Source organism: Symphodus melops, assembly GCF_947650265.1.
Source record: "Symphodus melops genome assembly, chromosome: 7".
NCBI lineage: Eukaryota > Metazoa > Chordata > Actinopteri > Labriformes > Labridae > Symphodus > Symphodus melops.
In genome coordinates this window covers 13,296,289-13,313,761 of record NC_136697.1, presented here as the reverse complement: position 1 = coordinate 13,313,761, position 17,473 = coordinate 13,296,289, and the positions used below count along the sequence as shown (strand labels likewise).

The 17,473-nt window shown below is 39.7% G+C and overlaps 1 protein-coding gene across 4 annotated transcripts in view; it reads right to left on the bottom strand.

The window, feature by feature from the left end:
- mast3a (microtubule associated serine/threonine kinase 3a) overlaps positions 1 to 17,473 on the bottom strand; it is a 38,510-nt gene that overhangs the window by 15,633 nt on the left and 5,404 nt on the right. The window contains exons 2-7 of one of the 4 annotated variants that reach the window (XM_079347547.1): positions 13,286 to 13,530; positions 10,615 to 10,646; positions 5,111 to 5,199; positions 4,405 to 4,477; positions 2,422 to 2,445; positions 1,812 to 1,890 (exon numbers count right to left, since the gene is read on the bottom strand). In XM_079347547.1, coding sequence (XP_079203673.1) covers positions 1,812 to 1,890; positions 2,422 to 2,445; positions 4,405 to 4,477; positions 5,111 to 5,199; positions 10,615 to 10,646; positions 13,286 to 13,324 — 336 coding nt within the window. In that variant the 5' untranslated portion in view covers positions 13,325 to 13,530. Of the gene's footprint in view, positions 1 to 1,811; positions 1,891 to 2,421; positions 2,446 to 4,404; positions 4,478 to 5,110; positions 5,200 to 8,115; positions 8,664 to 10,614; positions 10,647 to 13,285; positions 13,531 to 17,473 lie in introns of those variants that run through there. The other 3 variants (XM_079347548.1, XM_079347546.1, XM_079347545.1) reach the window with 3 other exon arrangements.

Genomic DNA, 17,473 nt, shown 5'->3' with positions numbered 1-17,473 from the left:
CTGAAACAGCCAGCAAGGGCTGTGCTGTTGGCCATGCATGCATTCATTTTCTCTCTTCCAAGCCAAAATGAGTGACATGCAGCCTGGAATTTATGAGAACTCCCATCTGGCATTGGATCTTGTGTTTCACTGGAGGAAGAGCAGAGGGGAGAGTGGCTCATCTGACTGGAGAAGAGACTAATAACAGACGAGAAAACAGAGGGGAGAAACCAGGAAGAAAAAGAAAATGAGAGAGAGAGAGAGAGAGAGAGAGAGAGAGAGAGAGAGAGAGAGAGAGAGAGAGAGAGAGAGAGAGAGAGAGAGAGAGAGAGAGAGAGAGAGAGAGAGAGAGAGAGAGAGAGAGAGAGAGAGAGAGAGAGAGAGAGAGAGAGAGAGAGAGAGAGAGAAGAGAGAGAGAGAGAGAGAGAGAGAGAGAGAGAGAGAGAGAGAGAGAGAGAGAGAGACACCCTGAGGAGGAAACTAGAGACGTGTCAGAAGGGAGCGAGGGCAGCATAAAGACCTCACTGACACACAGTCTGAAAGGGGCATTGTGCTGGGAGGGCTGACCTCACCGTCTTCAAACCATGTGGTTGGCCGTACAAAATTACAGCCTTGACAGAGGGGACGTGTATCGTTTTTACAGCCAACTGCAGTTTCAGTAATGACTTTACAGAAAAGGTTTGAAGATAATCGACACAGAAAATACCAGGTGGGGGAAGTTGGGTGCCCGTGCTGGACTTTTCCTGAAAGGAAAACTTGCGTGAGGAAAAGTGAAACTGTACTCGTGTGTGAAGTCATCCAGGAAAAAGAAAGCAGCCATTTCAACAAAACCAGTGTTAGTTTTTGAGATAAGCTCTTATTCCTGTACTTTCCCTTGTTCAAAAGGGGGTCTTTACTTTATTCAGTCATGATGTAACATGGTCAAATATAAACAATAGGACTTCCAACAAAGTAACACAATCACTAAATATACATTGTTTATTGTTTCATTTGGCCAGAAAAAAAGGTTTGTTCATTTTAACTGTTCAACATGTTAAATCTTTTGAGTCTAAAATCGTTGCAGGAAAATGTTAGGAGAGGAATCTGAGGACTCATTCCTGCTTCCTGTTTGTAAAGGATAGTGTGATAAAAGGCAGCTGATGATGGAGAGATGCATCATCGCTGGACGTATCCTGTTGTGACTGAGTCATTAAAAGGAGAAAAAAAAAAAAAACATCTCCAGAAAGCTGTTTGGTATAAAGTGACTTACGGCAGGGAGTATGGTTATCAAGACGCTGTTGTGATGGTGTGAAGTTCTCCTAACACTTCTACATTTCTATCAGCTATTGTAAATAATATTTTCTGCTGAGAGAAACACTGAGTTTAAAAAGTTCTTCAGATGACAGAAAAGCTCAATCCGAATGGTTTGACTTGAAAAGTAGAATATCTTTGCAGTCTTACTTTGAGAGTTGTCAAATAAACTGTCAGCAGCTCATCTCAAATATGGCAGAGGTGCAGAACTGTTTCAAAAAAAAAAAAACTCCCTCTGAAGACACTCAAAATCAACAGCCATTTATAGGCTGATTTATTGCCCACGCTGTGTGTGATCTGATGGGATTTACAGTTCCAGTCAGCACCGTGACTTTATAAGACACCACAGCCCCGTAAACTGATTGATACACTGAGCACAAGTAACACAAGGAGCTAAATGGTCCCATGGCAGTGGTCTGGATGAGTGTTTGAATATGTGATGAAGAAAAGGCACTGACATGATGGCTACGAGGAAACAAAGACAGAGACCACCAAGAGAATGAAAAAAAAACAACAAAAAAAAAAAAACAGGAAGAGCTTACAGATACTGATGAACTGGGTGCGTTAGTGCAGTATCCAGACGAGGGCACTGATGCCACAGACCACCTTCGCCCATCCGCTCTGCAAAAAACAAAAACAGTAATGTAAATCTCAGTGGTGGATGTGAAAGTCATTCTACACAACCACTTCCCTCCTTCCAATCTCCTAAACCTCACACAAGCAAATACATGTGATGCTTGAAGCGAGGCCTCCCTACCGACAAGAATCAAGTGATGCAGCGTGTAATGAGATACAGGCTTTACACTTATATACATTTGAGATTTAGTAAAGCCGATTACAGCAGAAAGAGCACAACATTATGAATAAAGCTGGAGTAAAAAAGTTCATCTTTATGTATCACTCTCTCTGCAACGTGTACAACACAATGCTACATTTAGTGGACACTGTAAAAGAAATCATCATCTTCTATATCAGGGGGGAACAAAAGCAGTCCTTGCACAAAAGAGATGAATTGAAAACCTTACAAAATGCAGCGAAATCGATACGATTTCATAAAACTGAATAGCCAAGTGCATTGTTACTTTCCTCCATCCGTCCTTTAAAACTGGGTTGAACAGAAGATGGAGAAAGAGCAGATTGTGATTTTCTTACCTTTCAGTGCGGGCCAGTTGGCTACTGATGAGACCAGGAGACAGGAGACAGGAGATGAAGAGAGAGAGGGAGGGAGGGAGAGGCAGAGACACAAAGTGAGACGAGATAAAGAAAGACTGTTTAATGACAGTGACAGATGAAGTCTGGTTGTCAGAGTCACAGCTCTGTTCGTCTGTCACATATCACAGCCAGTGGCGGTTTGCTGCTGCTTCTGCTGAACACCTGCCAAGTTGTTATCATACTGCAGCAGTGAGAGCCACAGACACTTTATGACTCACAATAGACCAACAAAATACAGTCATAAACACCGCCTACATTTAAACTGTTAAACACCCACCCTGACCACAACTACAAACAGAAAGCATCAACAGTAAAGTGTGATTTTTTTTTTTTTTTTTCTCCATCTCTTCTGATGGTGCCTCGATCTCCACTCTTTCCCCTACTTTCCATCCAATATGGCCCTCTGAGGACATGGCCCACTTTCCTTCCCTGAATCAATCTGTGCTGACAAGGATGCTCAAATGTTTTCCTGCACCAACCAGCACTTAGGGAAATGTAGCTACATCAGGGTGACACGACGCACGCGTCATATTGGATGGCTCTGATGCAAGTGTGGCTGAGAGCTCAGGATTAGTCAGGTTACAGATGTGTGTGGCGTTTTCTCATCTGGTTTGTATTTGATGTGTGTTCGCTAAATGTCTTTTTTACTGACACTAGGTTTCTGTATTAAGGTACAGCAGGGATTAGGGAGATTGACGCTAAGATTTAAGACTAAGGTTTTTCCAATCAATGTTAGGATCAATGCCTGAACTGTTAAGAGAAAAAATAATGATTGTGTGCCAGGGGGGTTGGCTGTCCTCTCACGCTCTGAGAATTAAAAAAAAAAAAGAAAAATCTTTCTAATGCTAAAGAGGGAACTGCAGTGGAGAGATTGTGCCTGACCCTTTTTACATTGGATCCGTAATGGTTTGCAATCAAAACACCCATTTGTTCTTTCTCAAAACGCAGACTTTGGCATGTCCGGCTCTTCCGTGATAACGTGACACAGTAACGGCACAAACAGCAGGTGTACACAGCTCGCATGAATACCAAATGACGCCAGTGGAGCTTTGAAAAGTGCAGCCACAGCATCAGTCTCCACCCAGCTGCTTAAAAAGTCTCTATAAATTTAGATGAGTCATGCAAGCTTGTGCAGGGCGATTCTATCAGGAGACGTCCCCTTCGCATCCTTGAGCTTATGGTGCAGTATGCCATACTGTGCTGCTACATTACAAGCTAACTCAAATGATGTATAATCTATGTTTAAAGTACAGATCACATGACAGAATCTGAATATTCTTCACATTTTTCATGTGTACTAGTACCTACAGTGGTATGTTTAAGCATCAATCTTGCATTTTGGACCTTATCTTCTGTATAGAAAGTTGTAGAACATACTATTCTCTGTGTTTGGATGAGGATGACCATACACGCAGTTGCGTGATAAGTGGGAAAGCGTTGCTCGTTTTCGCCGGTAATCACAGCAGCCCTGAGTAATGAGCGTGTGCACCAACTTGCCGGCATAATTGGCTTGAAAAACTGCCAGGACCAGTGTCCAGCAAGTGGCCCTAGAGCCTTTTCAGTTGGTTGGACTTTCGTTTCCACTGCTTTATTCCCACCACAGGGGCAAAAGGGGACAAGCCAAGGCATGCTCATTATTCAGCCGACTCCTCCAAAACCACTTTTCTTAGGTTCATCTAGTGTGCTTTGAGATTTATCCTATAACAAGCAGAATATGCTAAGGATTGGTTTTTGGCTTTTATTTTTTACATCAGATTTCTGTTGTTGTTAATTGTCTCATGATTTGCACTTAAGCTGTCTGCAGTTCTTAGCTTTGCTGGAAGAAATATGTGGCCGCTGGAAAGTCAATCTGTCTTAAAAAAGCTCGAGCTCTTGGAGAAGTTTCAAATCTGTCTTTAAAAAACCCCTTGACTTCATTCTTACCTGCGGGCAAACTGGAAGTTGGCAGAGGCGCTGGCAGAGACATTTCTTGGGCTTTCTGAAGGGCTGCTGCCAGCTGATGGAAAACAAAAAAAGTAGACATTTTTGGAAATGAGTCAAAGGCTGAAATCAAAAGTTTGAATATACTAATCGGCATGAATCGTCGTAACATGAACTAGATTTTACTTCACAGTCAACCTAACACAAATCACATCTTTAATAACAGTCACACTGGGCCTCTGTTTCAGCTGAACGTTGCTGATCGCTCCACTTTCTCTTTAAAGGGTCACTGAAGGGTTTTTTTATGCCAACCCTGGAGGGCAAGGCACTACGACGCCTCGAGTCTCTTAAAAGAATTGGAGCAGAGAATGAATGATTCTAAATATCACACTCCAGGCTGCTTGATTAAGGAAAGAGTCACCTGGAGGATGTTAAATGACAACTATTACCATGAGCAGGAACACTCCTTCACGTCTAATTCAGTATACTGTGGGAAAATCTCTGAACCCACAGCAATGAAAACCAGTGCGATTCTCGTGACACGGAGCATCAAACGAAAGGCTTAAGGCACAAAAAGCTAACATTTCTCTGTTCCCATGTGATCCGGTCTGTGTTGTTTACGTCGATGTCATATACAACTGCTTTCTAGTACCATCGCAGAACATCGTCACTCAAAAAGGTCACACCAAATGAACCAACACATGAGCACCTGTGGCAAGTGGGAGAGGTGAAAGCGGTCGTGAGAGCGTGGGTGACGGGGTCCCAACTGCCAAACTCCTTCTCTTGTTGTTACGGGAACTGTGAGAGGAGGCAAACAAACACAAGAGAGAGAGAGAGAGAGAGAAAACGTTGGCTTATGTAAGACAATTACAGACACAATCAGTGAAAAGCAGTTGATGACGATGGGTTTTTATCAGCCCAATGAAACCAAACTAATTCACCCTATGAGCTCCATGGATTGATGTTGATACGGAAACACTGATAACTGGTCTAATACTGTTCATTGTAATTACATATAAACATAGATGTATAGCTACAAACGTGTGTATGTAAACACACACACAGCATACCTTCGATACTGGTAGTGATTAACATGTGGTTATAACATGGGAACAAATACAACATTTACCCCGAACAATGGGCTGCGTGGTTACTTGGGTTTACCATCATTTGCCATTTAAAAATTGAACAAGTCTGAACTCTTTTTTTGTTATTCTCAATCAGCACGTGTGTATTTAACCCTTTTTGCTGCAGTCGCGCGCAGCTAAAGCTAGCTATCAGATGTGCCTGTGCTAATTTAGTGGTGGAAAAAAAGAGCTATAGGATTTCTTTTAGATTCAGGAGGGACATGTTGTAAACACAGAAGCTACTGTGTAAAACGTGCAGAACAGAAAACAACATTTTATATTTATTTGTTGTATTTATTATAACTAATGTATACTCTTTAATTTGTTGATGTGTTTTAGCTTTATTTTGTTATCGTGACATCAAACAGCACTGTTGCACACTGCATATTTTCCTCATGTCGTGCAGGCCTGTACTTCGCTGGTGTTTCTATGATGAGGTCTCCCGTGTCTGGAGGTATTTCCATGTGGGAAATGGGAATATTGGAAACATCTGGAACGACCACATGGAGCACCTGACTCGAGAAAGACAGCCATGGTTTGGCTGTTACACAACGATGCTGAGAAATACATGGACCCAACGACACTCCCGTGACATAACTGTGCTCTGCAGGGCATAAACATACTGTCCAAACCATTAAAGATTCATCATGAGTGAGCACACAGATTGATCTATAGGTGAGAAAATCGACAATTGTTTTTCCGTCACACAGTCAGAGTCTGGCTGGCTTTAACTTTCAACCAGTGTCCTCTTTGCTGGACGAGTTTTGTCCAAATTTGGTGTTATTTTTGTCATGTGGTTATTGTTTTTTTTTATTACTGAGTCACCGCTGTGGAGCTCTGGAAGGAAACTCTGCTCTTTTGAACAGTCACTTACAGTGATGCCTGGCAGACCGGTTTGAAAGCTGGCAGATACAGCTGAGAGGAATTACTCGACTCCCCCACATTGATGCCACTGGTGTAATTTGGAGGCCGTAACTTTGAAGTTGAAATGTTACCGTCTTCACCTCCTGTAGGTTTGTGAATAAATAAGGTGCCTGTGACTGCCTGGCGTTTAGTTTATGTGTGCTACCATCTTCAGAGTAGGATTAAGGGATCCTCTTTTGTTTGTTTGTTTTTTTTCCGTTCCCCCACAAATTGCCCCACAGGATGTAATCCCATCATGCTCTCTGTTTCATCATGGTGAGCTCGATGCCATCTCTCTTTCTTCTCGTGGAATGGCCTAAAATAATTGAGGGCTGAGACGACATTAACAGAGCTTGACGTTTCTGGGTCGGTGCTGAGGCAGGTTTTAAACGCCCCCCAGACCAAAAAGCATCAAACTGGTAGAGGCAGCACAGCAACAGGGAGGAAAGAGAGCCAATAAATGTGTGACTTTTGCTTCAATAATGCACCAAAGACAGAATGAGCCCTGAGAGTGTGAACCATTTCGATCTTATCAGGAAATAAATAAACAGACACTTGTTTTTCACACCCCAGAGATTTGATTAAAAAAAAAAAGTGCATAAAAAGCATCACTATCACACCATGACCCGAAGAAGGCTGTATCACCAGCTGGCAGTAATAAGGCTACTCATATTTGGGAACAACAGTGGTTTGTAAAAGGGACCTTGCAGGGCGGGCAGCCATGTAGCATGATGAATGTAGGCCAGTGAGATGTAGGCCTGAATGTCTCACATGTCTGCTGCTGATGGTGGTGAAGGGCTGCTTTTACTCACTCAGCTGCATTTTAAAGTTATGCTGCTGGGCTCAAAGAGTGGCACGACTGATTCACATTCTCCAGGCTGCGTGGAAAAAGTAGGGCTAGTTTAAAACCCAACACAGCAGTATTTTAATATGAAGGCAAACACAATGTCACTATATGTTAAAGATAAGAGAGAGGGTGGTTTTTTTTACAGGATGACACTCATCATCATCATCATCATGGGTGTTGCAGCTCTTATAGGTGCATAGCATGATAGAATAACAACATTTCACTGCAGGACTGTAAGCTCAAAGGACATCAAAAAGCAATGAATGATAAGATCACTATCGACTGCTGTTATTCAGAGTCCTTGATAGGGCATTTTACCGCTCCACTTTGTGAGGGTTTATTACATTAACCCCACAGATAAAGGCACATCAACACCACAGCCCCACTAACCAGATCAGTGTATCGATCAGCAGCAAGGGGACTTTTTGTGTCGCTGCATGCGACAGCTTGTAGCAGACAATGCAGTCTGCCCACATACACAACACTCTACAATGGCCACGTTTCTCTGTCGGAAACAAAAAAAACTAGGGCGGATGAAAACCGACACATACAGAGAAACACTGGGCTCTCACAGACACCACAGAAGCTTTATGAATCTGAGCTGTAGGCTGGTTATGATAGACGACAGGGGGGGGGGGGGGGGGGGGGTGAACCAAACAGCTCAGCATTCACGTTCAACACTTTGCTGTTTGTCAGATAGTGAATGGAAAAGCTCAGCGGGGAGCTGATGACAACTACAGACTATAGGCAGACTACGTGTCCGCTTTGAGACACGTTTGAAAGACTGCAAATACAGAGACAGTCTTTTATAACATGGGTGTTTTTTTTTTTTTTTACCTTTTTGATCTTTTCATCATGGCCCCAGTCACAAAACTAGTTTTGTAGCTCGGCAGCACTGTCCAGTAGTAGTTTTGGTCAGACATGTTGGTGACCGATAAATCCAACACAGAAGAGAATAATTCGGTTGTTAAAGTGGGAGCGTCATGTTATCCAGTCTCTCATCTGGACTTGCTCATTATTGATTGTGGTTAGGCCTGTACGCAGTGTCCAAGTCCACTCGGTACAAAGTGACTCCGGTCCCGCGGCACGGCAGCTCCTCGGAGGTGATGAGAGACTGCAGCGGCCATGTCCACTGTGCTGCTTCTATCTGTGAACATCAGGAGCCTCATTTAACAAACAGCCTGTCCTTCACGGGAGGCCACATTGTCGATGGATAGCTTCGTCAAAATACGGAGAGTGATACAAACTTTCCAGCAGCAGCAACAGAGACGCCGCAACGCGCAGCCGCGGCAGCTCGCGCCGGAGGGAGGAGGGATTAATGATGCCTTTACGGACTGTCGGAAATATTGTTGTAACGACAAGAGAACATGAACATCCCGGTGTAAAATAGAAAAACAATGTTTAAGTTTAAATGTTGTATTCAAAATTAAAATGCTTGCACCCGTGTGTGTTTAAAACTAATATAATATGCACACAATTCGTTTTTTCCAGGATACAATTTATCATTGTAACATTTAACGATGGTCGTGAATGTTGCATTTTTACATGGAGGACTATGATATCCTTATGTGATATCAAGGACAAAACATAAAATAATACCCAGCAACTTCTTCATGGCAAAATGAAGATTATCAGTCTGTTTCCTGTTGCTTATCTAAAACTGCTAGCAGTGGCAGCAAGTTAAGCCCGTAAATCCTCCATCTTTCCGGCTCCACCTGATTCACCCTTTTTTAGGCTCGACCAAACAGATCAGATAGTCGTAATCTCCCAAACTGTTATGGATCTTTTCAGGTTTCTTACCAGTGCAATGTACAGTGTGTCGAAAACCTTCAACAGAGGATGCAATGGAGTATTGCTGATCATACTATTAAACATTTTGTAGCCTGTACTGGATTTTTTTTTAACCCAAAGTAACGTTGATTGAATTCATTTCCTTCCTTTCTACCTCAACAGTCCATTACAACAAAACACATTACGAGTGACAACAAATTAAAGATACATTGCCACCTTCATAAAAGGCAGAAACTAACTCCATGTCCATTTTCTGCTGGAGAACCATGCATGGCCTCTGACTTTGAAGTGCGCTGATTGTGATCTTGATCACACTTTTTGACAGTAAGGGTAACTGTTCACAGTTAAACCCTTACGTCCTTATACAGCCCCATATAATTTAGTAGTGCATCTGCTGAGTACATTATTTTAAAAATCTGTCTGACTGGCCTGTGTGTGTGAGCAAAAATGTCAACAGTAGGGGCCTACAGCAAATTTTGTGCCTTAGTGAATGAACCCAGACCTGCTATACCTGTTTAAAATTCACAATGAAGAAAATAATTTAAATTCACTTAAAGAACCCAAAGTCACACCAGAAATCTCTACTGAAATATCCAAGTAATTTGCTCTAAAAGAGAGACATTTTACTGGTATCATTAATCATACAACAGTCAAGATTTGAAAAAGATTGAAAGGAAAGCTCAGGGTGCAGTCACGTCAGTTTGTCTAAGCATAAATGAATACTGACCCTCATACTTCAATTGTAGACTTTGTTTTTCCTTATTTAACTTTTAAAAAGAATAAATCAGGTGTCTGATCCTGTGAGTTTTATCTTCCTCTGACTCACAGAGGACCAAACTAGCCACGCTTTATCTCCTCTCAACAGACAGAGGAAAGTCCCCGAACAGGTTACCTCATCGGTACAGAGACTCATGTTGGTCTGTCTAAGGAGCATCTTATTTGAGCTACAAAAATCATGCTAGTTCCTTCATGGTTATCATGCGTCACTTCTCAAAATTCCTACTAAACATCATCTGCTTATCACTTTGGATTCTTGCCCGGAAAAAGATTTTGAAAAAACAACAACACTGAGATATACCAGCTGGCTCTGCTTGTTTTCTCAGTTTGCATAATTTAATGATGACCAGTAACTCTACAGTAGCAAAACTTGGAAAACGGAACATAATCAAAGTTTTCCTTAATAAGCATGGGATTTCAGCAATAAGTTAACTATCAACCCATACTGAGCAGATGTAATGCATATATATATATATATATATATATATATATATATAGACAGCTCCATTGTTAAAATATCAGATTTTTCTGCACCCTGTCTCTATGTCTGCTCTCCCAACATAAAACCTGTCTGAGCAGTGAGACTGCTCTGAGTTTAAGTTGATCCTCGTAAGCAGCTTCAGCATTCTAACTTCTTAGAGGAGGGTCAAGTAAATGTATACAAGAGTAAAGCATTGGCATGTGAGAGCAGTAAAGCTGTCGATTGACAGGCTCGGCTGGTTTGAAGAGCATATAGAGTGGGGCAGATAGAGAAGAGTTAATACTTACACATTTCCCCTGCGAGGAAGACTCAGCTCCTTCTAAAAAAAATAGAGATGGAAAAAGAAATTGCAGTAAGAATATATATACTGAACAACTGGAGCTAAAAATGTGGATTTCTTTTGTTTTTACTGGTAGCACTAATTTAAGCCTATAGTGTTAAAGCAGAAGAGATTGTTATTGCTCTTATTTTGAATATTTTTCTGTTCCTGCTGTTATGAAAATAGCTTTGAGTGATACAATTTATTCGTCACTTAAAAGCCCATTTAAATTCATAACATTTTAAAATAACAAGGCACGATCCTTTTTCAGATGGCTTTGCTCACCCTCCCTTCTTATCTTCCTTTCATAGTGTAAATATCATTAGCCTCACTGTGGCCTACTTTCTCTACTGACGAGTGGCTCTCAAGTTGTTTACTGAGGATATAAATCCGTACTTGCCCATGGCTACTGCAATGGAGCTCAGGCAACTGCAAAAGTGCCCCTGCCAATCAGGATTTAGAAGGGCAAGAAGAGGTGACTTTCCCAATTGAGCTATAGGGAATTAAATAACAGTACGTCCATATCTGCAAAACAGAACGCTTCAGACGCTCATTCGTCCCCACAGCCATCAGGCTGTACAACAGCAGGAGCTAGCCTGTGTTTATATATATTCTCTTTATATATAGTATACAATATTATTACAATGTTATTATGTTACCTCTATTATTATATTATAGGAGCTAGCCTGTATTTATATATATTCTCTTTATATATAGTATACAATATTATTACAATGTTATTATGTTACCTTTATTATTATATTATATCTATACTATACTATCTATATTATATATTACATTATTACAATACACTCTTATATTCTTATAACTATATATCTATACTCCAGTCAAACTGCACTATATTTATTATGCTTATAACTTATTACTATAACTGTCAATACTGTTTACATAACCCTCTGATCACAATGCCACTTTAAATTCTTTCACTGGTCACTTTAACTTTAACATGCCATTCACTGCACAGTATTATTAATATCTTTTCCATTGCCCTGCTGAGTCCACCGTGCTATAGTCCTCTGTATATATCCCCCCCTTACTACCTGGATTGTATTTATGTTTATGTTGTTATTTTTTATTCGATTTTTGACTTTTGTTTTTGATTCTGCACTGCTGCTGCTGCTGTAACGCCCGAATTTCCCCATTGGGGATCAATAAAGTTATATCCTATCCTATCCTATCCTATTTCATCCGCTTCATTTATCCAAGGCCAATCCATCTCAGAAAGTAGTGATCACATTTGGAAACAAAATGTGTCTTAAAGATAATAAGGGATTTTCTCTTTAAGGTTCAATGCTATGGAACATATATGTCTATGTGTGGTAGCCTGCTGGTTGAATACATCTTTAGGGTTAGGGTCTAAAAACACATCATTTCATGCTAGCCTTTAGACTCTCCTGATAAAGGCTTCTGAAGTGTTCTTACTTATGCTTCACTTCTTTTAAAATGTTATATTTTACTTGATGTCATGCATCCTATGTAATCATATTGCATAAGTTTAATCTACCTTATATCATGTATTCCAATTTCATTTCCATCTTTATCAAAGTGGGTTAAATGTTTCCAACTCATGTTGTTAATATTATATATTATATAGTTTTGTTATATTATTAAATTATCAACTCTTTGTTACTTTCCATCTCATTACACTCCATCCTTGTTTTAAAGTTAAGTCTGTTTTAATACAGGTATTTTATTTCTTTATAGTCGTGAGCTGAATGTCTTTTATGAAAGGTGCACATAAATAATATTATTTAAAGGACATTTTTACAGATCAAGAACATGTTAGTGACTTTACAATTAATATAACTGATAACATTCACTAATATATCCTATACCTAAGAGTAAAAGACTAACGTTAAGCTGTTTTTAACACAATTTAAGATTTAAGAAATAAAGCAAAGCTGAATTATGTCATCACAGAAATCATGCACATTATCAGTCTGCACTTAAAGAACATCTTATTGCAGATGTAGGGTAAAAACTAACAGATAATATAGGCCTTAACAGAATAGGAACACCCAGTTTGCATCAAGACTTTCATTACAAACCAAACATAATCTCCTTCATAATGGAAACATCACAGCTCTAGATTCTTCATTTATGCAGAAAAAAAAACAACAACAAAAAAACATGCTGAATGTATAGGCTAAGACTGTGGGGGAAGGAACAAAACCCACTTCATTATTCTTACTGTGGACATTTCTAGGTAATAAACATGGCACCAAGGAGGAGATTAAAGCGATGTGTCTGCCAATCATCCCCCGGGTTTTATGCTGCTATCACCAAGGCAACCGGATCCACCAGAGCACCAATGGACAGCCCTCAAAATAAACACGAGTTTCTCCATACAAACGTACCTTACATGGATTTATTACAGAAGGGGTTCTGCACTTTTTTTTAAGTCATTTTAGTGATGCCAACGTCTTTTTCAAGTTATGATTACAATTACTTTTCGTTTTGAAATTAAAAAAAATATATCGATAGCAACACCCACAGCCATTCCCGGAGAAATCCCTCAATTCCTCCCCACATCGCCAATGGTTCATAACAACAGTATTAATTTTTTTTTTTTCTGGAAACGACCACATCCTGTTGCTGTCATGGCAGACTCAGTTTACCTGTAGCCCGCGGCGTCTCAGGATGTTCGGTTCGTCCATCGTTGAAGACAATAGAAAAACAAACAGATCTTCAGTCAGTCATACTGCGCTCAGTCTCTTCATCCATGAGCATGCACACAGTCGTCCTCGCTGCCACTGCTGCTGCTAATGCTGCTGCTGCACCACCACCATCTCCTCCTCCTCCTCCTCCTCCTCCCCGGGGTGAGCTGCACTACCGGCCCCGAAAAGGTAACACTTCAGCTGATCTACAAGAGAGGTGGGAGGGAGGGGTGAGGTGGAGTGTAATTATACTTTTAAATGAAGTCATACAAGAAGTTGGGTCCCCTGATTTAAAGTCTGTGACGAGTTGTCAAATATAAAGTAATGGGTAGACAGCAGCAGGTTGTCTTGCAAATGAACAGGATCATTTTAATTAATTACATTTTAATTAACTCTTAAATTGAGAACATTTGCCATAGTAGACCATGTCAACAAAAACAAAGTATATAATGTACTATATAGATACCCTGCATTTAGGCTATATAAATACTGAAAATATCTTATCAATTCCTCATCAGTTTATGCCAATTATTGCTTCATCAACAACAACTGTAAACACATGAGAGACAGTTTAACCCTTACTTATGCAATGTACTTTCTTCTGTATGTTGTGCATGCATAGTGTCTGCACAGCACTTCGTCTTTTGTATACACCTCATGTAAAATAACAGACATCATGTCTGTTGAACCAGAGAGGAAGTGGAACAATTGAGCTTTGAAGTCAGACTGAATGCAGTGATTGATCTGTGTCTGACATCCAGTGAGTGGTACCAGGATGGGATTTTTTTTTCCATCTACAACAATGGTTTGCCTCTTGTCCTGTGACTGGTTCATCTATGAGGAACAAGAATGTGGACCCTCCATTGTTCTCTTGTTCTGGAAACATAAACAAGAGTTTACAAAAATTATTGTAATATTGAGATGTGTAAAAAAAATCTATTTTTTAAGTCATTGCTGTCATACAATATCTTGGTGTGGGCCATATTGTTTTTATTTTGAAATAAATTCATCAAATATATTTTAAGTGAAGTTATTTCACATTATTGTCTTTTTCATTGTATTAACGTTTCTTAGTTGGAGCTGTATCTACTTTCTTTTAAATTTATGGCAGTTTTCTCATACTAAAACAAAAATACTAATTCTCATTATACTGCTATATAACTTCCCTCCAAGTGTTGTGACTGCTTCATTTACAGAATGGGTAGTTTGTTGGATCACTGTACAAGCTCCATAAAACGACACAGTTTTTCACCTTGTTGTTGGTGTATAAGGCGCTCAAACAAATGTTTTTCTATTAAAATGTATTCTGAGTCAAGTCAGTATGTGTTCAAGTTCTATTTTATATTCTGTTGGGGGTTTTTTCCCCCATAAACAATGTTTTATTCCTGCATTATCAGTTTCTCAATAGAGTATTTAAATCCAGTGGGTTTATGGTTGTCTTTATCTTGAGTGTGTTCTTAGTGTTTAAAGCTGCTCTTTATCTTAGCTCATCAAGTAACACACAAACTTTACAAAGTTATGATCGGCTTATTTTAAGGAAGTGGTAAGAGTTCAACTCAGGTGACAAAAAAAAAAAAAAAAAATGATTGAGTTGTACTGTGACTGCTGCTGCCTTTATGTGAAAGATCCATGTCATTGTGGAAAGTGTATTCAATGTATTCAACAAACTTATGATTGGGTTCAGATAAAAAAGGACAGCCTGTTTTGTCATTCTTGGCATGCAGATTATGTGTTCGTCTTCAAATGTTTGATCAGTTTGACTGGCATGAAAGTCAGCACTTCCTCCTCCCTCTTTTAGTCTAACACTTGAAGCTTGAACATCTTCTCAATTTTCTGACACTGCAAGCACATATTTTAGTTTTTTAAACTACAAACGGGAATTAAAGAACAGTATAAAATATGTAACAAAACAAAATAAAGATTACATTGAACCAACTCAACTTTAATGAAGCAGTGTCACATTTCTTTAGGGGTTTAATTAACTGCATATGCTGTTTGAAAGAGTTAAAACTTTATGAAACTACCAAACAGAACCATTAAAAAACATAATAACATACTGCCTTCTAATTATGTGGCATTCTTCACATCTGAAAAATATAATTTTGAACAATACTTGAAGGAAAAGTCTCCTCTTTAAAACATTAACCAAAATAAAATAAAAAATATTTTTAATCTTTGGCCTTTCATTATATTTCTTGAAAAAAAAGTTTTTTATATGCTGCCTGGAAACTTATCCTGAAGTTCATAGCTTTCATGCCCCTGCTTAAAATGAAAAAGCAACCACTTATAGTCTGCACTGTAGCTTTAGAACCACTAGAGGGCACAGTGAAGCTATATGTTAATATGCTGAAAGTTAACCAGTGACATTAACCTTGTGGGTGAGCTTTAAGAGCTTTACCCTCTATTATTGTTCTGTGTCACTTGTGCCTATGTGTTTGTATTTCATTTGTAATTTGTATTTCTCTGTTATCTGCCTGGGGACAACAAATGGCAACTTGCACTTCTGCTATAATCTGACATTTTTTTTACAGCTGTAATTGTTACAGCTGTTCATTAATATGCACTGTCCCTAACAGATAAATACATTACATATCCTTTATATATATACTTGTTAGTGCCAACTGCACTCTGGAAATTGTTCAGTCGCTTGCCACTCTAAATGTGAATTTGGTGAAAAAATGTTTGAGTGGATGAATGATGGCTAGTGAAAGATGAAACACACTTTCTGTTTACACGTTTATTTGTCATGATTTTGGTTTTGCAAAAAGTCAAGTCAAGTCAATTAATTTAAACAATATAATTAATCTACAGCAAGTTACAATGAAAATCCTCCAACTTTTGACCTCTTTAAAAAAGGTCATGCTAATTGTTATACAATACAAAGATGTAGGTGGCCCCTTAAAACAGGAAGAGGGAAAATGTTGCAAGTCAACTCTGAATTTCTGTAACTTTGTAAAACAAAATTGGACTATAATGTTTCAAAGCTTATTTTATTTATTGTACAACTTCAGATGTTTTTCTTGCACGTTTATGATTTGTTGAAATCCTTGATATCATTTATTTTTTGAGTGAGTAATATTTTGTGCATTATGAAACTGTCATGGTTTGGTTTTGTGTATGTTCTATTTCTGAGTTTTGAGTTCTGTTTTATTTATTCCCTAATGTTTTTTCCATGCTACTTTGTTTCCTTGTATCCTTCTATGTTGTCTTTAATATTGTTGCCTGTTTTACTTGTGAATTAATGTTTCTTAGTTCAGTCTTCAGTGTTTCCTGTTTTAAGTTGTAGTTCTGGTCTTCAGTGTTGTCTGGTTTCCTGCCTCTGTGTTTCCCTCCTGTCTTGATTACCCTGATGTATACCTGTCTCATTTGCCTCACCTGTGTCTGATTACCCCTGTCTATTTAGTCTCTGTGTTTTCTTGTTAGTTCATTGTCTTTTGTTCTTTCAATGCAGTTGGATGTTTCCCCATGTTATCTACTCCATGGATTTACTTTATTTTGTGCTCGTGGTTTTTTCTCATTTTGGATTTTGTTTTGACTAGTAAGTTTTTGTTTGTGTTTTTATCTTTTTAGTTAAAATAAATAATTGTTGTTTTCTGCACTTGGGTCCTCCTCCCTGTTTTTCTACCCATCTTACACCACGCGACATAATGAACCGACCATAAATGGACCCAGCGGTAAATTTTGATATGGACCCTTTGGCCAGCATTCTTTATTTTCAAGATTTTTTCGTTCATTGAGGAGCACTGCTTTGTCTGAGCAGTCTCCATGGCACCCGCCTGGCCATTTTCCCTGGGAGCCCAGTTGCCCAGCCCCCCAGTGACTCTACCTTTGTGCTCCACAAGGCCTCAACCTGAGCCTCGGCCTAGTACTCCAACAAGGCCTCGGCCCAATGCTCAGCTCAAGCCTCAGTCCAGGCTTCGGCCTCCTGGTGCCTCAGAGCCTCTGCTTCTTGTCCCCGTTCCTGCAGAGCGCCGTCTGCCTCCTGTCCCTGTTCCTGCAGAGCGCCGTCTGCCTCCTGTCCCTGTTCCTGCAGAGCGCCGTCTGCCTCCTGTCCCCATACCTGTAGAACGCCGTCTGCCTCCTGTCCCCATACCTGTAGAACGCCGTCTGCCTCCTGTCCCCATACCTGCAGAGCGCCGTCTGCCTCCT